This window comes from Melanotaenia boesemani, chromosome 5, assembly GCF_017639745.1.
Source record: "Melanotaenia boesemani isolate fMelBoe1 chromosome 5, fMelBoe1.pri, whole genome shotgun sequence".
Classification (NCBI taxonomy): Eukaryota; Metazoa; Chordata; class Actinopteri; order Atheriniformes; family Melanotaeniidae; genus Melanotaenia; species Melanotaenia boesemani.
In genome coordinates, this window is record NC_055686.1 from 2,844,293 (window position 1) to 2,870,340 (window position 26,048).

At 41.9% G+C, this 26,048-nt stretch overlaps 1 protein-coding gene and 1 long non-coding RNA gene across 5 annotated transcripts; one reads left to right on the forward strand and one right to left on the reverse strand.

Annotated features, from left to right (window-relative positions):
- Positions 1 to 8: 8 nt before the first annotated feature.
- LOC121640564 lies at positions 9 to 25,983 on the forward strand. Of its 4 annotated transcripts, none has more exons than XR_006010496.1 (5): positions 9 to 53; positions 5,118 to 5,172; positions 7,812 to 7,853; positions 8,816 to 8,940; positions 24,762 to 25,983. It is a non-coding gene; the product is annotated as an uncharacterized LOC121640564 (long non-coding RNA). The 4 variants fall into 4 exon arrangements; XR_006010495.1 differs by lacking the exon at positions 9 to 53 and adding an exon at positions 2,572 to 3,066; XR_006010497.1 differs by lacking the exons at positions 9 to 53; positions 5,118 to 5,172 and adding an exon at positions 20,868 to 21,021 and having other exon boundaries at positions 5,274 to 7,853.
- Positions 20,185 to 22,355, reverse strand: LOC121640509. The gene is made up of 3 exons (XM_041986322.1): positions 22,126 to 22,355; positions 21,259 to 21,606; positions 20,185 to 21,015 (listed from the first exon to the last, which is right to left on the reverse strand). The coding sequence occupies exons 1-3, from the start codon at positions 22,178 to 22,180 to the stop codon at positions 20,729 to 20,731; spliced, it is 690 nt and encodes a 229-aa protein (XP_041842256.1). The 5' UTR covers positions 22,181 to 22,355; the 3' UTR covers positions 20,185 to 20,728.
- Positions 25,984 to 26,048: the final 65 nt, after the last annotated feature.

Consider the following 26,048-nt stretch of genomic DNA (forward strand, 5'->3'; position numbering starts at 1 on the left):
ATGAAGAGGACAGACATGAAGAGCAGCGACGTTTCTTCCAGATTCAACTCTTGGTGAGTAAAACGTTACGATGATAAATTTATTGTTCTACTAACAACATCAGAAAAGCAGAGTTTAACATGTAAATCAGCACTAGAATTCAAACACATCTAAATGGTAAATGATGGTGAAAGTCGTGTTACTCTGCTCCACCTCGACCTCTGTATGTCAGACTGAGTCACACCAGCCGCTCCTGCATGCCAGCTGCACCCAAACTTCAGGCTGAAAAGTCACGGCTGACAGAATCAGCGCTTGAACGCTGCGGCGTGTAACAATGTTCTGTTTTCAACGTAAAGATGGGTTATTAAGAGACAACTAAAAATAAGAGTCAGAGGAAGGTAGTCATTCATTCATCTACCATCTAATTATTTTCTATAGATACAGCTGACGGCCATTTTGTGAGTTATCTTGAGGTGGAGCCATTTTTACAGAAGCAACCTGGTATCTGCTGACTCCTGATGATGCTACAGGTGTAGCAACTGGTTGTCTGCTGTTAGGCTGGACTGAAGCTTGTTGCTTCTATCTACTGAATCTTTTTCTCCTCTTCCTTTCCCCCACTTTCATTTTTACTTCTCTTCATTAGTGTCTTTTTTTCTGTCCCCTCTGGTCAGGTCCAGCAAGATTACATAGATTCCATAATTAAAATGAAATAAGATAAAACAATATATTTAATAAATAAAAAGATAAAAAATGAGATAATCAATAGGAGCCAGAGTTCTCCAACATGAGAGATGTCAGTTGACACAAAGGCGGATTTTAAAACTTCTTAGATAATTTAAATCATCACAGAATGATGCCCAACATGGAGCTAAGGCTAACGTTAATGCTAACGCTAATGCTAATGCTAACGCTAATACTAACACTAATGCTAACGCTAATGCTAAGGGATGAGCCCAAACCATTAACCCCTGCAGTGTAGAAATGAGCCCCATGTTTTCTGTTTTTATAAGTGGAATGAAGTGCTCTGCCACGTAAACCTTTGTAAACATTTGGTTGTAAACGTGCTTCTTCCACCATCTCGGTATCTTCACTCTCAGGCTCGGAGTCTGGTTCAAACATAAATGGCTGAACTCCGTGAGCTGCTGCTCGGTCAGGTTCGCTCGCCATCAGTAAGTTGTTGATGTTTTGGACTCGACACACTGTGATGCACTGGGCCAAACCCCCTTCCAACTCTGGCCTCCCTGCAGCCAATCAGCACACACCTCATTGACATTAATCAAAGCTTACATGAACTATCACGAGACAAAGTTTTGGTATGAGCAAAGTTCAGAACCAGCTCTATGTTTGATTTTTTTGTTTAATACGTTTTCAGAAAATATTTAAAGACACTTAGAGGACAGTGGATACATGAAAAGACCAGGTGATGACACCTTTAACATTCATGTTTCAGGTAGAGACATTTTCTTGTTAGCAGTAGCTTAAGTAACCATCAGTGTCTATGTGTGTGTTCACACCAGCCTCTGATCCGTTCGCCCAGAGAGGCGCTTTGTTTGGGGTATTGTGACTCTGATTCAGATCAAAGAATGCAGGTCTCAGTCTGCATGAAGCAGACCAAATACAGGAAGCAGACTACAAAAACAAAGTGCATTGTGGGTAAACACAACCAAAACATAAGTGTGTGTGGGGACGTGGGTCGCTCTGGATGGGAGGAATGGCTCGCTGTCACTTTTGATATATAATCAACCCAAGAACACTAGGATCTGATGCAGCTCCATACTTTGCTGTTATGTAGTAGAAACAGAAGTAGTCCTGCATTAACTAACACATGAACATGGACAATTCTTCACACCCACCACACAGTAAACTGGAGGGACCATCCCTCCACCTTCCCACCCATGCCAGTGTGACACAAGGTAGTCCAACAAATACGAGCAGAGGGGTAGCAGCCAATAAGTGTTTTATTTAGACAAAATCAGTTTTTAATGCTAAGAAAACATTCACTAGCCCTGGTGCCGTCTCTGGAAACTCTGACAGACAAAAAGGTTAAAAAGATTTTTAAATAGAAAAAGAAGACAGGCCTACTGGTGGGGAGAGAGTCCTATTGTAACTTAAAACCAAAAGAAAACCATCACATGCTCCCCCACACTCACACTCATACACAAACCGCAAAGTGATGAAATAAACGAAGGGCCAGATTCCAGCAGTGGCTTATAATTAATTAAAATTATTAACTAAAGCTCCACCAGAGGCAGCATCACAGCTAGTTCTAAAATATGGAGGGGAGAAGCCCAAAAATGTAAAAGTAATGAGAAATACATCTAAAAAGAAACAAACAGGAGCAGGCTGACCTGCAAGACAATAAAAAAGAAAGTTTAAATTAGACATCAGGTTCAGTAGGAGTATTACAGTAGGAAGAAGTCTGTTACCAGTTCAGCTTGGTTTCCAGTCTCCTCCTACTCACCTTTCCAGGAAATGTGTTAAATAATTGTTTTCTTAAAAATGAAGCAAACCAAAGAAACACACATTAAAAACAGACTTAAAATACACACCTTGCTGAAGCCAAAGTCAGCCTGTATGTACTGCTGGCTTGGGAGTCTCTGGTCATGGCCCTGTAGCAGGCCGGGTGGAGGCAGTCATTACAAGTACCAGGCAGAGCTACGAGGCCGACCTGAAAGCTGGAACTACTACACCTGCATCACAGGTGCATGATGTTGAAAGTTTAAATGCTGAGCAAAGACCTGAACAAACAAACACACACACACACACACACACACACACACACACACACACACACACACACACACACACACACACACACAAGAACACTTGTACATCATTCTGCTGCTACCATGCTGGACAAGAAAAAACAAAGATATCAATCTAGAGCTAAACCAGTTCCTCTGTGAGGACACAGCCCATGTTTAATTTACAATCCAAGCAAATCTATGCAAACAAACTTGTTGAACATCATTTAAGGAAGAAAAGTCAGTCAGCTGGTGGATTTCAGGAAGTTATGAGTGTTCATGGAACCTCTGAGCTTCCTGAATTAAATGAAAAAACTTTATTGATCCTCAGAGGGAAACTAAGGTAAGTCTTTTTTTCTTTTATATTTCTCTCTTTTTTAGATCATGGTATTGAGGACTTCACAGGTTTTTGTGTATTTATTTTAGAGGTTAACCATCAACGTCTGAGATAAGCTCATCCTGAATCAGTTTAACTTTACTTTTGTCTTAACTTGTGATTTTAGTTATATTTACTGAATTTTGTACATTTCTGTAACCGCTGCAGTTACTCATATCCACTTATTGTGTTTTAGTTACTAACTGGATCGAGTATATTTAGATAATTTAATTGGTTTCCAATTTACTCAATATTTTTTAGTGTAAAATGTAATTAAAGGGATTAAAGTAAATGTGGGGTTTAGTTTTTAGAGTTTAGCATCTCACACTGCATAAAATTACAATACAAGAAAAAAATATTTAACTTGGAGAAAAGTTTGAAAATCTCTAAAATAACAGAAATATGATACTAACTTTTTCATGGTCTCTGCCTCAAACATTCTTTATTTTTCTTCTCTTTACCGCCTCCTCCAGCTGAAAAAGAAATCTTGTCATTGGTCATTTCTTTGCTAGTAATTATACTTCTGTAATGTACCGTAATTTTATTTAGTACAGAAAAATTACAGTAGCAGCATATATTTTCCCACAATGCTTTGCAATCTACAGGAATATACTGTATACAAGACTTAAAGTGTCTTATTGTCCACATTACAGTTACAGTTTCAGTGTGTTTGCTACCTGGATGAGATCTGATGAAAAAGAATTACCCGCACAAACTCAAGATAAGACCAGAACATCACAGTGCTGGAATCTGAATAATTTGAGACTTACTGTATAGAAAGAGATGTTAGTCAGGATACAGAAACATGTTTCATCATGATCCCAAAAACTTCTATGCAAAGCAAACTTGAGGAATCATTCAAGGAAGAAAGGTCAGTCTGCTGGTGGATTTCAGAGAGTTATGAGTGTTCATGGAACCTCCGAGCTTCCTGAATTAAATGAAAAACTTTATTGATCCTCTGAGGGAAATTACAGTTAGAAACAAGGTATGTCTGCTTTTCATTTCTGTTTCTGTCTTTTTTTTTATCAAGGTGATGAGATCATAACAGCCTCTTGTGTATTTATTTTAGAGCGTTTACCATCAATGTCTGAGATAAACTCACCCTGAATCAGTTACAGGACAATGATTGTGTCAAAAGTAGATTATTGGTTTTATATAAGATTTTATTTCAATTTCAATCTGAAATTTGTTTATTTGACTTCCTGTAAGCTAATATGTGACAATAATCAGAGATGATGATCCAGTCGTGTCAAAATAGTGATCCAAGCATTAAGATGGGAACGTTGGGTTCAATGTGATTATCTGCTCATGAGCAGAAATGCTTGTGGAAACTACAACACATCGTCCTCTATTGTTGGACCGGAGAGGCATCATGTGAGAAAAAATGGAAGACATTCCTTCATAATACGCTGTGATAATAACAAAGTTTCTGGTTAGCATCGGTTTGACTAACGGAGAGAAAGTGTAAACTGGTGAGCATTAGCTAGCTAGCATTAGCTGGTGAGCTTTAGCCAGCTAGCATTACCTGGTGAGCATTAGCTAGCTAGCATTAGCTGCATAAAAATGAGCATTTGAGCAAAAATGACTTTATTTTTCTTCCTGTCTGCACGTTTTATTAAATATTTTAATCAAGTACTGGTGTTAATTCTCTAAGTACTTTTGAAGAGCAAAATTTAAAATATTACATTATTTTTACCATAAAATAAACAACCATATAAGATTTTTTGTTCAAGATGTTTGAAAACAGATTTGAGTTTCAGTTTTTGTTCAGATAAATAAATGACGGAGACCATCTTAATTAGCTATTTTAAATATGTCCTGAATAATTAAAAATAATGATTATTAGTGATTATCTATTCTCATTCTGCTTCATCGTGTATGAAACATCAGCAACTCACACGTTAACATCATATTTTAAGTGCTTCTAAGATGATCAGTGGTTAATAAATCTGTGTTTTATTTTCTATTCTGGACAAACTTTTCTCTAATGATCATCACAGTGTTTGTCTTCATTTCAGATTCGGCTTAAATGTGGAGGATCAGCAGGATTCATGTTGGAGGTGAACATAACAGGTTTGTTTGTACATATTTGACTTTACTTTTACATCAGATGACTCCTTTAGTTTTAAAAATCATTTCCTGAAATCTGGACCCTCGTTTATATGTGCCAGCCTTTCCCTGCTTGGAGTCCCATCATAGGCCCCCTTGATTGAGTTGAAGCTTTTTATTCCATAAATCATCACATATCCTTTTTTTAATTTAATATTACAATTATTATGTTTTAGATATTGTTATGATTTTTATATTATAATCCTCCCAGGATTTATGAATTATATTTTATTCAGCTTCATGTAAAAATGTGAAAATAAAAACCACATGGTTGATTAGAAGAAAGCAGATTTATAAATACTCCCTATAATGTGGATAGAAAATCATCTTATCCACTAAAGATAAAAAGGATTCATTTTAGAAATGAAAAAAGGTGGTAACCTCCTCAGTAGTAAAAATAAAATAAATGGAGGTCCACGGTGTTTGATGCAACCAGGACCAGAAGAAAATCAGCAGCTCAGACCCGACGTCCGTCTGTAATTCTTTAATACAAACTTTATGATCTAATCCAGATGTTCTTTAAATATCTGACCTGCAAAGACTCAACTTGTTTACAAGCAGATGATTGCAAGTGATGTTTCAGGCTTCCATCACCAGATATAAACAGGACCAGTCAGAGACTAGAAGCTTCCACATGCAAAGTCAGACATCCGTTCCCTGCCTTTGACATGCCAAAGACCACTAGGTATGGATGAATGAAACCAGTTCCAAACTGGTTTAGATATCAATCTAAAAGCTAAACCATTTCCTCTGTGAGGACACAGCCCTTGTTCCTTTACGTTCCAAGCAAATCTATGCAAAACAAACTTGTTGAATGTCATTTAAGGCAGGAAAAGTCAGTCTGCAGGTGGATTTCAGCAGTTTTCAGTGTTCATGGTACCTCTGAGCTTCTGGAATTAAATGAAAAACTTTATTGATTTTCTGACGGAAATTTAAAATAGAAACAAGGTAAGTCTGCTTTTCTTTTCTATTTCTCTCTTTTTTTAGATCATGGTGATGAGGACATAACAGCCTCTTGTGTATTTTTTGAAGAGGGTTAACCATCAACATCTGAAATAAACTCATCCTGAATCAGTTACTGAACAATGATTTTGTTCAGAAAAATAAATTGTGTTGGTTTTATATAAGATTTTATTATAATCGATTCAGAAATTTGTTTATTTGACTTCCTGTGAGATAATATATTTGATAATAGTCAGAGATGATGATCCAGTCGTGTCAACTTAGTGATCCATGCATTAGGTGGGAATGTTGGGTTCAATGTGCTTATCTGCTCTTGAGCAGAAATGCTTGCGACAACTACTACACATCGTGCTCCATCGTTGGACCAGAGGGGCATCATGTGAGAAAAAATGGAAAAAATTTCTTGATAATTCTCTGATAACAACTCAGTTTCTGATTAGCATCAGTCTGACTAACGGAGAGAAAGTGGATGCTATGAAAGTTATACGACTCCTCCTGGCCGTGGCAGCTCACCTCATGTTTGCAATGGCAGGTAAACATTAGCTCACAAGCATTTACTGGTGAGCATTGCTAGCTATCATTAGCTAGTGTGGATTAGCTAGCTAGCATTAATTGCTGAGGATTGGCTAGTTAGCATTTACTGGTGAGGATTGGTTAGCTGGCATTATCTGGTTGGGACTGGCTGACGAGGATTAGCTAGCTAGCATTAATTGGTGAGTACTGGCTAGTTAGCATTACCTGGTGGGGATTGGCTAGCTAGAATTAGCTGGGTAGCATTAGCCAACAAGCATTAGCTGGTAAGGATTAGCTAGCTAGCATTACCTGGTGAGGATTGTTAGCTAGTATTAGCCGGTGATTATGAGCTAGCTAGCATTAGCTGATGGACATTAGCCAGCAAGCATTAGCTGATGAGATTTAGCTAGCTTGCATTAGCTGGTGAGGATTGCTAGCTAGAATTTTCTGGTGAGCATCAACCAGCTAAACATAAGCTAGTGGACATTAGCCAGCTAGCATTAGCTGGTGAGCACTAGCTAGATAACATTTTCTGGTGAGCGATGGACAGTTAGCATTAGCTGGTGAACATTATTCAGCTAGCATTAGCTGGTGATCATCAGCCAGCTAAACATTAGCTTGTGAGCACTAGCCAGCTAGCATTAGTTGGTGTTCATTTGCTAGCTAAACACTAGCTGGATAAAAATAAGCATTTAAGCTAAAATGACTTTGTTTTTCTTTCTGTCTGCTCGTTTTATCAGATATGTTTAATCAAGTACTGGTGTTAACTCTAATTATTTTTGAAGAGCAAACTTTACTAAATAAGCATGAATTTTACCATAAAATAAACAACAATATATTATATTTTTGTTCAAGATGTTGAATTCTAGTTTTTGTTCTGCTAAATAAATGACTGAGATGATCTTAATCAGCAATTTTAGATATGTCCCAGGTAATTAGGAAAATTGATTATTAGCGATTATTGACTCTTTCTGCTTCATCATGTGTGAAACATCAGCAGGTCACATGTTAACATCACATGTCAAGTGTTTTTCTAAGATGATCAGTGGTTAAATAATCTGTGTTTTATTCTCTATTCTGGACAAACTTTTCTCTAATTATCATCACAGTGTTTGTCTTTATTTCAGATTCAGGTTAAACGTGGAGGATCAGCAGGATTCATGTTGGAGGTGAATATAAAGTAGTTTTTATCAGAAACTGAACAATGTTTGTTTTTACATATTCTTTTTAAGTTGACCCTCATTTACATGTGCCAGCCTTTTCTTGGTTGGATCCACCATCAGAAACTTTCTAGACCCCCTTGATTGGGTTGAAGCTGTTTATTCCACAAATAGTGAAATACTTTAATTTATAAAATTTTTACAGTCATTTTATGTTAAATAATGTTATAATTACAATATCTCAATTCTGCTCAAAGACTAATAGAAGTCTGGATAAAACAACTTTTAATCCACTGAAAGAAAACTAAATTTTAATGAGAACAGTTGGTAACCTGAGTATGACGAAAACAATATGAATTTGAAATGAAACTGATCATAAGTTTGGACTAGATTTAACCCCTAAAAACATTATTTTATTTACAGTAATCTATAAACCAAATAAATATATACAGTGGAAAAAAACAACTGGATTAAAATAAAATACAAATAAACATTAAATAAAATATTACAAAACAATATACTGAGAAATAATCTGGAGAAAATCTGCTAAACGTTAGTAGTGAAGATTTAAATATATAGAGGTGTTGCATGGTTTTAGGTTTTAAGTAAAAATTTCAATAATTTTAAGATTTGAGACTTTGTTTTAAATATTTTATTTCTTTGTATCTGCAGAGTTTTTGTTTTATATCAGTTGTTTAGAAGTAGTAGTAATAATAGATTAGAAATAAAGATTCTTTTCTAACCATAGCAGATCTTTATTATTAAAGAAAATGTGATTTGAGTAGGCTCATGGGGGCTGTGTTCTGCCCCAGTAGAGATCAGTGTCTTACAACACCCCTGTTCTCTACATAAAGAGCAAGTGAGAATACAATATGGCATCTAACCTGCCATTTAACACCTACATCACCACTAATCCTGATGGGAAACTGACAAACCTTGAGTTTTACCGTTTCCTATGATTTCTTTGTCAGAAACCAGAAATTCCGGGTTAGCTGTGGAACCAGAATGCAGCACAGTGGAATCAGGAAGCAGATGTGATGCGGAGGATACTTCACGTTCACTGCAGCAACTCTGAGACGTGTTTTACACGGGACAAGTAAGAAAAATAATGTTTTAATCATCAAAACTGACTTTAAAAGAAATGAGACATCGTTCAGTCTGAACATTTACATCATGGTGATAACTACTAGCCTAGAAGAAATAATAAAAATCTGCCTTTAAACTCAAAATAAAAACAATCTCCAGCAATGAATCTGAAATATCAGTAAAATATTAATCAGGATTATATCTGACATTAATATCCTGAAAATCTGTCCTTTCTAGTTCCTCTCCTCTTTTCCCTCATCTTCATCATCTATTCTTCATCATCTATTCTTCCTCTCGGTGTCCTCTGAGTGTTCTTTCCTCCTTTCTCTTCCTCTTTTTTCCCTCCTTGATCCTCTCCCTCCACTCTGTCCTTCTTTCTCTTCTTTTTTGTCCTCCCCGTCCTTGTTATGTTTTCAGTGTAATAACCAGACAGAGTGAATCGTTTTACTGTGTACTTTACTTCCTGATACGAACCAGTACACCACAAGAACAAGCCTTCTCATTGGTTCCTGTGGAACACAACTGTTAACCCTTTACATGACATCTCTCCTTTTTCAGTAATTAGCAATAAACTTTTTTTTCTTTTCACTATAAAAACTGAAAATGAAAAAGTACCAAACTGTTTTCTTATTTCTTTCCATTCAAATAAAACTAACTTAAATATTCTGTTGTACTATGAAACTTCAGTTCAAAGATCAGACCCTTTATACGTCCTTTCTCTTGGGTGGACGTGAAAGTCTGCCTGATCTTGTGACAAACGCTGCATGTTGAGTTGTTTGTGTAGTACACGTATCACCTGCAGTACTGACATCACATCCAACACCTGTACAGGTGGAGTGTGGGTCTCTGCTGCAGCTGATGGCTGATGAGTTGCTCTCAGGTGTGTACGGGTCCTCCTCAACAGTCCCTCATCTGTTCTGAGAAGATATGACCTTGGAGCTGCTGTTTGTTGTACAACTGTCCCATAAGTGTTTCCGGTGGCAACCCATACAGTCTGACCTGGATGCAAGTCCCGTTGATGCTGCGCTCTGTGACGTTTGTTATATAGTCTTTCTTGTTTCTTCTTTGCTTGTGTCTCCATCTTACGGAACTTTCTGATGTTAGGCCAGCGTGGGAACAGAGCTTTGGGAAGTTGAGGCAACGGTGTTCTTATCTGCCTTCCCATGCGGAACTGTGTGAGAGAAACCATTCTCCAGTTGGCTGGTTCGGTTACTTAGCAGCACTTTGGTGTAATCCCCACCTTCTTTCCACAAGCCTTTTATAGTTGCTGCAGCTCGATCTGCTTCACCATTGGCCTGGAGGCTGGAGGTACCTTGAGCTGCTAGTTATGTGAGTAAATCCAAACTCAATGGCAAAGTCCTTGAAGAGAGCCCCGGCATACTGAGGGTCGTTGTAGGACATCAGTAGTTCCAGGACGCTATGCTGGTAAAAAATGTTCTTTAAAGCTGCAGTGACTGTGTTAGCTGTCGTGACATTGAGGTGGGCCACTTCAAATTATCGGGAGAAATATTCAACCACTAACAGATAGTTGTTCTTGTCTCCAGCTGTATATGTCTGTACCAACACGTTATCATGGCCTCTCAGGTACAGGAGTGGTTAGCAGGGGTTCTCTGTATGTTGTTCTGTGTTTCATACATGTGGAACATTTTTCTACTTCCTGGTTGATGTCAGCAGAAAGTCCTGGACACCAGACTGACTGCTGGGTCCTGGCTCGACACTTGGCTATACCTTGGTGGCCCTGATGGAGGATATTGAGCATGTCGTCTCTCGGTGAGCTGGGGATTACAGTCCTTTGTCCTTTTAGGAGAAGATGTCCAACCAGTAACTCGTTCTGTCTTGTTCCAGTACGGTCTGGTATCAGATGGCTGGAGGCTTTTGTCAGGCCACCGTGTTCGACAGTAGTGAATAAGTGTGCTGCAGATTGGGTCGTCCTTCTGCTTTTGTGCCAGCTGCTGTAGTCTCCCCTCAGTAGTCGAAGTGCTTGTCTCAGTGAGTCCATGAATATCTCAACATCTGCCTCCTGATCTTTCTCAGCCTGAGTGACGCACATCTCACTGGTGCTCTTGACAGCGTGTCTGCAGTAATAAGCTGTTTTCCAGGAACTTGAACAGGAACAATGTTGTACGTGAATTTCATCAATCTCAAGCGAAATCTCAGAACTGCTTCCTTCTCAATCTGAACAAAATGTTGTTCAGCATCCAGCAAAGCTCTTGAGATGAACACCACTTGTTTCCATCCACCACTCTGAATATTTCTGGCTTAGAACAGCTCCGAGACCAAACGATGATGTGTTCGCTGACACCAGAGTTTCTGTGATGGGTGAATATACAGCAAGCACCCTGAGCTCTGCTTTCAGCTTCTGAAAAGCCTCCTGCTGTGGTGCCCCAACACCGTTCTTTCTTTTCAGACAACAGGTCATTCAGAGGACGTGAGAATAATGAGAAATGTGGGAGGAACTGGCCCAAGTAGTTGGCCATGCCCAGCACTCTACAAACATCTGCAACACATGTGGGCTCTGGCATTTCCAGCACACGAACCAGCACACGGCAAGAACAAGCCTTCTTATTGGTTCCTGTGGAACACAACTGTGAACCCTTTACATAACAGTCCTCCTGTGTCCTCCTCTGTCCCGTCCCTGCTGCTATGCTACATACTGGTTTTAGCTTTCTAACAATGATAAGCTAGGCTATTAGCTTAGCTTTAAACATGGATGCTACCAGCGGCTAAAGATGACGTACGTTCTCTGTGGACGTAACGGGAAAGCTGAGAACGGCAGAAGAACTTCTTCCCACCTTAAACATGTCTGCAGTTCTGTGTTCTGGAGTCAGATCAGTTTCTACTCAGAATTCTACAGTAAAGTTTAACGTCACTCTACTTTCCTCATGACACACTTTTTTCCAGTCTACAGAGCCACAGGCGCTCGTCTGCAAAGGCTCATGGGAAATATATACCCAGCAGGGTTGAACCTCTAAATGGGAGTTATGTTGTTTACTGTGTTTATATCAGACCATGTTGCTGGGATGTTCGGGTCTGTTTGAAGGTTAAAGGTGGAACCATGAGTGTAGAGGACCGGAAGTGAGAAAAACCAGCACCTCTAGTCCACGTGGATCCCCGTCTAATGGCAGACGGCAGCAGTACGTCCTGGTTGGTCCAGACGGCTAAACCTGAAGAAGAGAATCTCTGCGTCTCACTGGGAGTTAAAATGATGCTAGAATAGAACTTAATAGACCTCCGATAAACTATGTTTTATCTCTCGCCATCACTTTTCTACTTCTGACATATTTAAGGGAAACATTGAGATGAAATTAGGAGTAAAACCTCAGAGCTTTTCCTTTTTTTTTTTTTTTAAACTTGTCCTGTCCAGCATCATAGCAGCAAAATGATAATCTGGTTGCTGTATCGTGCTGAACAAATTTGCTCTGCCAAGGGGAGGCCTATGGGTAAGGCTCCTCTTGATAATGTGATTAATTTATTTATTTATTTACTTTGAATCACGGAATCTATGTAATCTTGCTGGACCTGACCGGAGGGGACAGAAAAAGATGGAAAATAGCAAAAAGAAGAGCAAAAGGGAAAGAAGAAAGGAGACAAAAAGATCACAGACAGAAGGAAAACGACCCTTCAATCCACACCGTAACCAGACAACAAACTGTTACACCTGTACATGAACACACCAGAAAATTTCCTACAACTTTTACAAAAGCAGAAACACACACACAGAAAAAAAAACAAACAACAAAACAAAAAAAAACAGGGCTGCCAGTCATTAAAAGTTTTTAAATAATAACCAAATCAAATCAAAAAGACATAACAGCGACCAGATACTAACTCACAGGAAAAATACAAAAAAGATTACAAAAAAAAAAAAAAAAATTTTTTTTTTTTTTTCTTTCTTATTTTTTTTTTTATAATTATCGCTTAGTATTAAAAACCCACTAGACAACTCAGTGACTGTGTCAGCATGCAGAGCATGAGAAACAAGGAGTGATCAGTGATGAAGAGTGGTGAGTGAGATCATGCAAATGCGACCTCACCTCCACGGAGGCCAGTGGCAGACCAGGGCCTGGGCCGGGCCCTCAGCAGCAGACCCGGAGCACCAACCCATGCCACCCCACCCCAAGGACGACTCCAGCCCCACCCGAAGGGCGGCAGAGGAGAGCCCCAGCAAGAGCCCCCCACGGTCCCGGGGCACAGGCCCCAGTGGACCAAGATCAGCAGCCGCCGGCCCCGCCAGGGACCGGCCCACCCAGGGCAGCCCAAGCAAAGGGCCCAGGGCCCCAGGAGCCCAGAGGAGGCCGCCCCACCCCCCAAAGGCAGAGGGCCCGCAACATGCCCAGGAGGACCAGGCCCCCCCAGACAGCCACCCGGCGTAGGCCAGCACACACCCCGATGTTCCAGCCGCACACCCCGGGAACCAGGGTGCTATCGGCCCCCTCCCCCCACTCCCCATCTACTTCAACCTGCACCCCATATAACCCCACACTCACACCCTCCCCCGTGCCGCACCCACAATCACTCACCACCACACAATCACGCCACACACAACCCTCCCACCATGCCCCGTGGGGGACACCCCAGGCGGACCAGCGGACAGCGAGCCCCAACCCCCATAGAGCCAGCAGCCCACCAGCGCAGCCACCCAGGGACCCGGCCCCGGAGCAACCACCCCCTCCCCCCCCTGCCCGCCCCCAGCCACACACAGGAGGAGCAGGGGTGTAAGAGGTCCCCAATACCCTCTCCCTCCCCGCTCCTGACTGTTTATGTAGTGTGTGTTGTGTGCAATTAAAATTGAGGGGCAGTGACTGCAATGAGCCGCGAGCCGGGCCACCTAAGTGGCCCCGCCCACCATGCACCGCATGCCATGCCCCCCAAGTGTTGTTTGTGTGTTGTGTTTCTTGTGTTTTGGTGTCTCGGTGCAATTAAAACTGAGAGGCGAGCAGCCACGGGGTGCATCCAAGGAGACCACTGAATGGTCTCCTCCGTTCCACCCCGCATGGCTCCACGCCTCCCAACTCCCTACGTGTGTGTGTGTGTGAGACAGAGAGAGCGGGAAGTAAGAGGGGTCCGGGATGTACGTCTAGAGGGAAGCAAACTTCCCTCTGGATGATGAGCCTTTAGTGGCATTAGGCACCCCTGCTCCCCAGGAGGCCCCCCAGGGCAAGACAGGCCAGGAGAGGCCGCCCCCCACGACCGGGCCATTCAGGGACCGCAGCCAGTGAGCCGCCACCCACCCCAGAAAATTCCCACCCTCCCACACCCCTAAAGGGGAATGAGAGGATGGGGACAGCTGCAGACCCACGGCCCACCACCCCCAGGCCCCCCCCACCAGTACACTTAACCCCGCCCCAACCACACACAGAAACACATGCACACACCTATTTCCTTGCACACTCCCACTCATCATAACTCACATATGCCCTCTCAGCCCCACCCAAAAAATGTAAACACTCGCACAGCATCCAACCCTCCCACTCTCACTCCCCAGACACACCCCCACTCATCCTAACACATGCACACGCACGCACACAAACATACCCCCCCATTCACACAAACATCCAAAGTATAGACACACACACACAACATACAAGCATCCCTGTCTCACACCCCAGCACCTCCCCCTATAATCCCCCGAATCCCACTCAGCCCTCCTTCAAACCCCTACACCCCCCCTGCCCCCGGGCCATACCCTGGGTCCCAGGGTGTCAACCAGACACCAAGGCATGCACCAACCCACACCACGGCAGCACATCCGGGCAGGCCCAGACCCCAGGCACTTACGGAGCCCGCCACCCCGGAGGGAGGAGGACCACCCCCGGGCACCAGAGCCCAGAACCCCCGCCCAGCCCGCCCCAGAATAGCCCGGCCACCCGGCTCAGGACCGACGCCCACCAACCCAGGCACCACCAGTGGCCTCACCCCCCGCCACGAGGCGACTCCAACCGCTGGCCCCCACAGCCCCCGACGGGGCCAGACTCAGAGCCACCCCCACCGCAGAGCAGCCCGGTTCCGCATCACGGGCAACCACAAAGAACCCGCAACCACCAGTCACTCCCGGCCATTTCTCAAACCCCCATAGCAACGAGGTCACAGTCCTCCACCTACACTAAGTGATGGAACTAAGGACAGGGGACCAGAAGGAATGAGATTCAGCCGAATAGTTCTTTAAGGAGGCAGACATTGTCTCATTACTGATGTGGTCAACTAAGAGATTCCTAAACTGCTGAATACACAGATTATTTTTGTTTTTCCAGTTCACAAGGATAGTTTTCTTTGCGATGCATAATGCTGTGCGTATCATGTGTGCAGAGTTAATTGCCATATTAATGTCACCTCAGAGCTTTTCCAAGCTGGACCACATCATTGTGACTTCTTAACCCATGATTGATGGCTCTTTCCATTTCCAGAGAGGATGTAGGGATGTTCCACGACGCCTGCTTCCTGAAGGAGGGCGTTACTAACTACTGTACCATGTAGAAGCTTGTTAGGTCAGAGTAGACCAGGTTTACAGCTCTGAGTGTAAAATCTGAACCTTGTTAACCTCTGAATATATCAAGTTCTCTAGAACATGATCCCTCAGAAACACATCTTTCAGCTTTTAAAACCTTGTTTTGGAGGATGTTCCCTCTCTTTCTGCCTCACATTCAGTTTGTTTTCTGGTTTTTCTGCTGCAGGTTTGTTACCTGCTGCATGTTTTACATCCTGGAAGGTGATCAGAACTTACTTTATTCTTAAAACAGAAAAAATGTGTGGACATTAATCACAATGGCTAACAAAGCTAACCTTGATGGCTCTGAATGTTCAAAGCCTCTTTTGGGGACTCCGTTGGGAGTACCAGAAGATGTGGAGAGGATGGAAACCTCTGTGGACCAGAGCAGCTGTGTCAGGTGGTTTCTCTGCACACGGCTCTGTGGGTGGACTAAGCTGAGCTTGTTTACGTCAACATTTTAGTTTCGATTTCTTTTCCTCTTTTAAACATTCAGCTGAGATCTGCAGCAACATTTAAACTCCCAGAAAAATTACGCTCGTTTTAGTTTCCTCTTTTCTGAAAGGATCAGTGTCCTGCTGAGTCATGATGTCTGCAGCTCCTGGTGTGGAGTCATGGCTGCTGCTCTCTGTAAACAGAGGATTAGAGTGTTGCTGTAGTGTGTCTTTAAATACACACCAAACTGAACACACACACACACACACACACACACACACAGTAACATGATCTGTTATCAGTAAACATGTTTTCAGGAAATAAAACTGCTGAGTCATGGTTCTAATGCCCTCCTATCATTGCGCTGCTGGTTCATCCAGATCCGTCTCTGTCCTTCTGAATTCAGGCCCATGTCCACAGATGTCTTTCCAGCTGGTTAACAGCCTGCTGGCTCAAGTTCTGGTCCTAGTTCTTAGTCTGGCTCTGGTTCTGGTTGTGACTCTGGCTCTGGTTCTGGTTCTGGTTCTAATGAGTCCAGCAGCAAACAGCAACAGGAAGTGCTGCTGTCTCTCAGGAAGTAACGATTCCTGACCCTTTGCTTTTCTAGATGCTTCCTGGTGTCGGTGGGTGACGAGGAGAGAAAAACCAGCAGTGATCCAGTCTCCTCTGGTTCCAGCAGGAATATAAATGAAAGTCCTGATAAAACCGGCTCCTCACCAGCAGGCACACAGCAGCGTCATGTTTACTTATTCAGACATGATTATTTCCTCATCAGAGCTTTGAACTCTTTCACACATTAAAGGGAAGTGTGGGACTTTTCAGTCAGAGTCACATGGTCTGGAACCACAAAGCAGAAGCTGCAGGAACCAGACTGATCCATGAGAGAGAAAACTGTTCAGACCCAGAAACCAAAGCCCACTGTTCTGCAGACTTTCTATGTTTCCCTGCTTCAACGCACCTGACTCAAATTAATCGTTCAACTGCAGACTTACAGACTGCCGAACTTGTCAGAGATCCATTTAATTTGAATCAGGTGTGTTTCAGCATGGGAATATCTAAAACCTGCAGGATAGTGGACCTTGAGGACCAGGGTTGGGGATCCCTGGCTTAGACAGCACCTGTTCTGGTGGAACAACATACACACACACACTTGTCTTGTGGAAGAAATTCCTCCTCTCGTTCTGGATGAAAATTTTAGAGTTTTTGCTTCTTTCTTTTTTTCTTTTTTCATGGGGCCTCCGTCATGCTGTGTGTCAACACGCTCTGACCGAGGTGCCTTATATCAATATTTACCACAGTAAATGTTGCGGCACTATTCTCTTATCTCATTGGTCCCTTAGTGCAGCGCTACACTTAAAAATACAAACTCGATTAAAAGATAGACGCTTGTGTGTGTTTCTAATTTTTATTTTAGTTTTTATGCTACAGAGAAAATCTCCAGGAACAACCAGTTGATCACAATCAGTGGGTTTGCGACCACGATGTACAGGATAGTAACATATCACCCAGCGTTAGCATGTACAGGATATAAACATATCACCAGTGTTAGCATGTACAGGATATAAACATATCACCAGGGTTAGCATGTGCAGGATATAAACATGTCACCAGGGTTAGCATGTACAGGATAGAAACATGTCACCAGTGTTAGCATGTACAGGATATAAACATATCACCAGTGTTAGCATGTACAGGATAGAAACATGTCACCAGTGTTAGCATGTACAGGATATAAACATATCACCAGGGTTAGCATGTGCAGGATATAAACATGTCACCAGTGTTAGCATGTACAGGATAGAAACATGTCACCAGTGTTAGCATGTACAGGATAGAAACATGTCACCAGGGTTAGCATGTACAGGATATAAACATGTCACCAGTGTTAGCATGTACAGGATATAAACATGTCACCAGTGTTAGCATGTACAGGATAGAAACATGTCACCAGGGTTAGCATGTACAGGATAGAAACATGTCACCAGTGTTAGCATGTACAGGATATAAACATGTCACCAGGGTTAGCATGTACAGGATATAAACATGTCACCAGGGTTAGCATGTACAGGATAGAAACATGTCACCAGTGTTAGCATGTACAGGATAGAAACATATCACCAGTGTTAGCATGTACAGGATAGAAACATGTCACCAGTGTTAGCATGTACAGGATAGAAACATGTCACCAGTGTTAGCATGTACAGGATAGAAACATGTCACCAGTGTTAGCATGTACAGGATAGAAACATGTCACCAGTGTTAGCATGTACAGGATAGAAACATGTCACCAGGGTTAGCATGTACAGGATAGAAACATATTAGCAGTGTTAGCATGTACAGGATAGAAACATATCACCAGTGTTAGCATGTACAGGATAGAAACATATCACCAGTGTTAGCATGTACAGGATAGAAACATGTCACCAGGGTTAGCATGTGCAGGATAGAAACATGTCACCAGGGTTAGCATGTACAGGATAGAAACATATTAGCAGTGTTAGCATGTACAGGATAGAAAACAAGCTGCCATCAATCCTGCTCATCATTTACATCAATATTAAACAGTCATGTACAAACAAGAAAACTTTGTTAACAAATAAAAAACTTAAGGCCCAACAGAAGCTATAAGCTGCACTATTATGGGATAACAGAGTATTGATCGTCTATAATCCAGTTTTCATTGATCAGTGAGAAAATATTCATGTAACAGACTCACTATGATCAGAAATGTGAAATAAAAGCTGACTGATGTCTGAAATAAAGTTTCTGTTTTTCCTCTGAGATAAATTTTAAATATAAACCAACACAAAGAAACACTGAAACATCAAGCATTGAAGCTTTACTTTGTGCTACAAAGCTGCTGTTCTTCATCATGATGATGATTTCCTGCTTTACGTCCTGCTTTCCAGGCTGGTGAGACGTCCTGCCCCATATTTTCTAGAAGCTAAGAAATCCACCAGGATGATTTCATCTGTTAGTCTGGAGGGAAAAACTCTTCCTCTGCTGGACTTTCCCATGAAACACGGAGGGAAAACACACACAACGCTAACACACGCGTGTTGTTTTCCTTCCTGATCTGATCACATGATCCCACATGGAAAGTCAGGATGTTCAGGTATGAAGGTAAAAATGTGCCAAAATGAACAAACTTGTAGGTTTGATGTGAAAACTTGTAGAAAACAATGTGAGAAGTTGCGCATCAAAAATCTGAACTTGTATGTCAAAATTTTCTGCTGTAAAGAAAACTCACACACACGTGAACTGAATTTGAAGTTACAGAGAAAAAATAGTCCATCTGACAAATTATCTTCCATGGTTTACTTCTAATTAAATTTTTTTTCAAGTGTTCATTTTGCTTTACAACCTCAACTTAGCGATTACAACTTCCTGAATCTGCTGCTGCAAGTCACAAACGTGCTCTCGCGAGTCACAGCGTGATAAAACTGTGGCCTGACTTTTGGCTCATTCCTTGCGAGATATTTGTGCCAAAACTAACTTGTGTCTGAAGATGTGAGAGCAGAGGAGGGGGGAGGGGGCTTAACCAATCAGAGTGAATGGTCGTGAGCCCAACGTCTCCAGAGTTTCTCTGTCGGACCTCTTGGCAGCCATCGCTATTGTGCACCAACCTGCGGTAAGTTACTTCATTAACCATCGTTTTGACTTACTCCAAAAACACACAGTGGGGTAGTCAAAACGATGGTTAATGAAGTAACTTACCGCAGGTTGGTGCGCCATAGCGATGGCTGCCAAGAGGTCCGAGAAGAGAAACTCTGGAGACGTTGGTCTCACGACCATTCACTCTGATTGGTTAAGCCCCCTCCCCCCTCCTCTGCTCTCACATCTTCAGACACAAGTTAGTTTTGGCAAATATCTCGCAAGGAATGAGCCAAAAGTCAGGCCACAGTTTATCACGCTGTGACTCGCGAGAGCACGTTTGCGACTTGCAGCAGCAGATTCAGGAAGTTGTAATCGCTAAGTTGAGGTTGTAAAGCAAAATGAACACTTGAAAAAAAATTTAATTACAAGTAAACTATGGAAGATAATTTGTCAGATGGACTATTTTTTCTCTGTAACTTCAAATTCAGTTCACGTGTGTGTGAGTTTTCTTTACAGCAGAAAATTTTGACATACAAGTTCAGATTTTTGATGCACAACTTCTCACATTTTATTCTACAAGTTTTAACATCAAATCTACAAGTTTGTTCATTCTGGCACATTTTTACCTTCATATTCAGGATCTTTAGGATGAATTCATCCAGCCTTTAAAACTGATGGTGAAATTCAGTAAGTGTGACGTCCCTGCTGAGCAGCACCACGACGCTCATCAGTCCTCCAGACGTTCATCCATCATTTCTACCAGGATGAAAACATCAGAAAAAACTGAAACGTGACTCAAACCCGTCAGTAAATTATCATCAACGTCTACGTCCATCTGCCTTTTTCCAGAAAAGCTTGTAGTTTCTCAGTTAATGGGTTTTATGACGGGTTTGGAAGTCGTGAACCAGCCTCGTGGTTCTGAAAAGTCTGAGCGGACCCTGAAGTAACCTCACTGGGACCCTGATCCAGATCAGAAACCACCATGTTTCCAGTCACGTGGACTGGAGTGTTCTTTAAAACCCAGTCTGTGGTCCATAAACTGGGATTTAAAGAGTCTGCAGCATCTGTGGATCCATACTGGGATGGTGCTTCTGAAATGAAATTCATGTTAGTGAAATATATTTAGAAATGTTCTCTTTGGTGAAAAGTCTCGGTTCTCCTGCTACTCGGGTCTGAAATGCAGCAGGTTACATTTGAGACTTTTTACTTCTGTTTTCAGAAGCTGCACTTTTTACTAAATCAATCATTTTCTCTTCAGTCTGGAAATCTCAGCTGAAACCAGTTAAGAGTTTTGGTGTTTCTCCTGATCTGTTGGTGCTTCCACACATAAATTGTTGGCCTCATTTTCATTTTCTCCTTCATCTCTGCTGTTGAAGCTGCTGCTTGATGGAGCCGAGTTCTTCTTCTGGACTCTTTTATAGATGCAGACACCAACAACCATCCCAATGATTCCAATGATCCCAGCAGCTGGAAGACCCACAATCAGTCCATAACGTCCTCTACTACCTCGATCCTTGTCTCCTCCATCCTTGTCTCCTCCATCCTGGTTCCTTCCATCCTGTGTTGTAGCTGCAGGTGAGAAGCAGGTGTGAGTATCAGTATCAGGGAGGTGATGAATCATTTCCTCTTCAAACTGCTGTCACACATCATCTCCTGCACTCTGATCACTGCACTCAGACCAGCTGCTTTCTACAGAGTCTCATCAACAACATCTTTAGAAAACACAAACATCTGATCTGAGATGTTTCACTCTCACATCAACAACCAGGAAGCTGCTTCACCTCTGATCCACACACACAGAGACACACTCACCTGGAGGAGAAACTTCCAGATGGATGGTGGAGATGGACTTGATCACTTGGTCCCTGCCTGTTCTTCTCTGGAAGACTCTACATTTATATGTTCCTGTATCATTAGTCGTCACCTTCTTCAGAATCAGAGACACATTTCCATCCTTCATCTGTCTGTCCTGAAGATCCACCCGGTTCTGGAAAGATGGATGCTGGTCGTCTGGATCAAGGCTTCCACCTCTGTTTGAAAGAACATATTCTGACCCCAGATCAGGTCTGGTCCACTCCACAACATCGATGTCTCCATCATGTCCAGCTCTACATGGCAGAGAGACGTCATGTCCAGGTTCAGCTGTGATGTTTGTCTGTCCTGCAGGAGAGGAAACAACACAGATCAGAGAGGTTAAAGAGATCAGAGAGGAACTCTTCACTTCCACAGCAGCATCAGAGGGAGGAGACACCAGAGAGACCATACTGGTCTCACCTTGACCAGAGGAAGACCTGGACCATGTTCAGGCTGATACATGATGTAGTAGTGAGTGAAAGCAGCTTCAGACTGGGTGTGGATGAGGACGATCAGTCGTGATGTTTCTGGACATTTAGTCTCAGTAGAAACATTTTCTGTTCAATCCCTGGAGAAACTTGGACAAACATTAGAGCTGAGAAATAAACAACTTCATCACATTAATGATGGAAATTGACAGGAAATCCTGGTTCCACCATAAAGTATTTCCTCTAACATCTGTTAACAACCTTTACAGTTAAAGTAAATCCCGTTAAGATAGTAACCCACCCTGCTCATCCAGAACCAGTTTACCAGCTCATGTTTCCTTCACTATTTCCCAGATTAAAATAGTTTGACCAGTTTAACCCAACAAATAAAACTCACCAGCAGAAACAAACACGAGGTCGCGGACAAGGAAGATCAGTAGCAAAGCAGACATTTCCTTTTTAAACGATCCGACTCTTCGTTAGTTATCAAGTCACTAGAACTAATTCATTTTCCTGTCAAAATATATATATAAAACACAGAGTTAATTATTAACCAGACATTTTTAGAGAAAACGCTGACTTTAAAGATGTATTTAAACGATGTAAGTTCTGTTTACGCAGGGACGTTCAGGAAGAAGGAGTGTGGGTGCGCTGGTTCCGGTGACGTCAGACAAACTAAACTAGTTTAATACTCAGAGAAAAACAGAACTTTGTTTTTCTCTCGGCGGCAAGAACAAGAACAGTTTGTGTTGGTCCGTTTATTTAATGTTTCACGAGAAGTCTTGTCCATGATGTGCGATGAAAATTTAACCCGGTTGTTAGAAACTTCGTCCTTAGCCGTGTCTTTATACTTTATATTTGTACTTTTTAACCGCTTCAACCAGCTGTTCATTAAAACTACCCGTTCAACTTTATTTAATCTTTTGCATCAGCAGAGAAGCGGAAGTGACAACTTTCCGTTACACGTTTTTCCGTTTTAACCACGCCCCCATCAAATTTCCCGCTTCATACGTCAACGGCGCCGCCATATTGGTCCTGGCATGTTATCAACTTTCTATAGGACTAAACGGAGGAAAGACACCAGATTCCTCTGCAGTTTGGTACTGCTCAGTGTTTTCTAAAAGTAAAACTTTACGTATATTCTGACTAGTGGCAGAGGTACAAAACATTTAAGAAGTGCCCCTGAGTTAAAATACAACATGTAAGGCTAATACACTAAACATGTATCAGCTACGCACAGGGATGTAACAGTGCACTAAAATCACGGTTCAGTACAGACTTTGGTTTTAACGTCACGGTTCAGTTCTGTTTTGGTTCAGTAAGGAAATAAATGCAAAAAAACTGCTTAACGTTGCTGTAAAAAGGAGCATGTTTAATGACATTTAAAATGAAATCAAAAACAGAAAATAAAACTCATTTCAGTAAATTCTTCAACAAAAGATTTTTAAATAAATAAAAAAATATGGCACAAAGACGTTAATTAATTAATGAATGAAAACATAATAATTATTACTTAATAATGATAACATTTCATTTCAGTGTTAAACATCAGCATCATTCAAGCTTTACTTTGTGCTACAAAGCTGCTGTTCTTCATCATGATGATGATTTCCTGCTTTACGTCCTGCTTTCCAGGCTGGTGAGACGTCCTGCCCCATATTTTCTAGAAGCTAAGAAATCTACCAGGATGATTTCATCTGTTAGTCTGGAGGGAAAAACTCTTCCTCTGCTGGACTTCCCCATGAAACACGGAAGGAAAACACACACAACGCTAACACACGCGTGTTGTTTTCCTTCCTGATCTGATCACATGATCCCACATGGAAAGTCAGGATGTTCAGGATCTTTAGGATTAATTCATCCAGCCTTTAAAACTGATGGTGAAATTCAGTAAGTGTGACGTCCCTGCTGAGCAGCACCACGACGTTCATCCGTCCTCCAGACGTTCTGACCGGCCACATTCATGTCAAACAGCTCGCAGCCGCTGACCAATCAGAATCCATCATTTCTACCAGGATGAAAACATCAGAAAAAACTGAAACGTGACTCAAACCCGTCAGTAAATTATCATCAACGTCTACGTCCATCTGCCTTTTTCCAGAAAAGCTTGTAGTTTCTCAGTTAATGGGTTTTATGTCGGGTTTGGAAGTCGTGAACCAGCCTCGTGGTTCTGAAAAGTCTGAGCGGACCCTGAAGTAACCTCACTGGGACCCTGATCCAGATCAGAAACCACCATGTTTCCAGTCACGTGGACTGGAGTGTTCTTTAAAACCCAGTCTGTGATCCATAAACTGGGATTTAAAGATACGATGTGAAGTTTTTTAATTGTTGGCTTTAAAAGATTTGTTCATCATCTGTAAATAAATCATCAGAAGGAAGAGTGTTCAAAAATCCACATTTTTAAAAGAAGGCAAAAACACCAGAGACTGAGTAGAATTGACAATTCTTTGTTGAGCCAGTAATAAAAAGCAATACATATCTCTGTCAGAGGAGGCCTGTTAGCTTAGCTTCTGGTCCACTAATACATGAAGTGTCGGGACCCTTCGGTTCAGCCAAAAGACCCGCCTACCTAAGTTATCCTCCTCATTTATAGTGATACAAAGCATTGTGGCTATGTGCGGGCATGTGGTGCGCATTCATGTGAATGTGTATTTTGCAAGGTGGTCCCTCCTTCTTCCGTCACTTTTCTTCCCAGGCTGTTTTCTTCTTTCCCACAGTCAGTTGGGTGAGATCTGCAAAACAAGTTTTATCCTCCCTATTTCTGCTTATTTGTTAACTTCTCAGTATCTTTCTCTTGCTGGGTACCAGAACAATTTCAAGGTCCCTTGCCACTTTCCCAGCATTGTGAATGCCCGACTCAGTAGCCCTGTCTCCTGTTTATGTGAATGCACTATCTGTAACCTGCAAAGCAATGATAACAATTAAGCTGTAGTTCTATTAATTAAAAGCAGAGCCTAATGCATGTTACTAAAATCTAAGGATAAAATGTAAATAAGTAAATGAATAATAATGCTTAAAAAATATTTGCAACAGATGATAATGGACTTGGACTCTGCAATCATGCTGCCTGTTCTTCTCTGGAAGACTCTACATTCATATGTTCCTGTATCATCAGTCGTCACCTTCTTCAGAATCAGAGACACGTCTCCATCCTTCATCTGTCTGTCCTGAAGGTCCACCCGGTTCTAGAAAGATGGATGCTGGTTTTCTGAATCAAGGCGCCCACCTCTGTAGAAAAGAACATCTTCCGGCTCCAGATCAGGTCTGATTCACCACACAGCTGAGGTGTGAAGTCCATAATCTGGATCAATAGGACTGAATGAATGAGGTCAAAGGTCTGCTGGCTGTTCATGGCTGAGAGTGCTCATGTGGTCGTCATGACAACACCCCCCACTTAACTGACAGGCACACAGACTGAGAACAGAGCAGAGCTGAACTGCCGATTCACTCTGCCACATCCCAAACTCCTCATTCCTGACAGAAAACCAAAAGAGATATCAAAATGATTCTTTCACCGTGAGTGCCAGGAGGGTCTGAGGAACACAGGGATATGATTTATTTTACTGTAATGTGAACAGAATTTAAATCGTGATGAGTTAAATACACATGAGAAATGGCTTTTGGTCTTAGAATCCAGCCTCTGGATGGTGGAGATGGGATGGTCATCACCAGGGTCAGAAAGGCAGAGGAGGGCAGCAGGTGGCATCTCAGTGTCAGAAGGAAAGAATACAAAAGCATCAGATATTGTGGCTAGGTGTCTCAGTTGGTAGGGCGTCCGTCTGCCATGCGGGAGACTGAAGTTCGATTCCCAGAGTGGTGAATTGCTTTGGAGAAAAGCGTCTGCTAAATGACAGTAAATGCACTGTATTTATACAGCACTTTACTGTACCTGGAATGATACCCAAAGCGCTTTACATTATACATCACATTCACCCATTCACACACACATTCACACAGAGTATTCACTCATTCATTCCGAGTGTAGAACCGGCAACCTTCTGGTTATAAGACAACCGCTCTACCTTGCTGGGCCACGCTGCCCCAGTAATGATGCCGGTAATTTAGTTATTTGTTTTGATTTATAAAATAAATGTATGTACAGCTATATCTGGGATTAGTAGCGTTTATTTAGCGTTAAATAATATTTACACTCAGAGGAAGTCCTGCAGGTGCAGAGGGACACAATCACCGCTATTAACCAGGTGGACAAGGAGTTGTGGAAAATAAAGACTGTGTGGACAGAAATTAGGTCAACAATAAAAAGCATTGTGTAAGAATAAATAAATAAAGGAAATCCTCCTGTTGTGTGTTTCGTTAGCA

Excerpts from the sequence above, each read along its gene's own strand:
- LOC121640509 (XM_041986322.1), bottom strand. The coding sequence starts at position 22,180 with ATGTCTGCTTTGCTACTGATCTTCCTTGTCCGCGACCTCGTGTTTGTT. Across the intron at positions 21,607-22,125 it reads CCTCGTGTTTGTTTCTGCTG|GACAGACAAACATCACAGCT; the intron begins GTGAGTTTTATT and ends CCTCTCCTGCAG. Across the intron at positions 21,016-21,258 it reads TCTGGAAGTTTCTCCTCCAG|CTACAACACAGGATGGAAGG; the intron begins GTGAGTGTGTCT and ends TCTCACCTGCAG.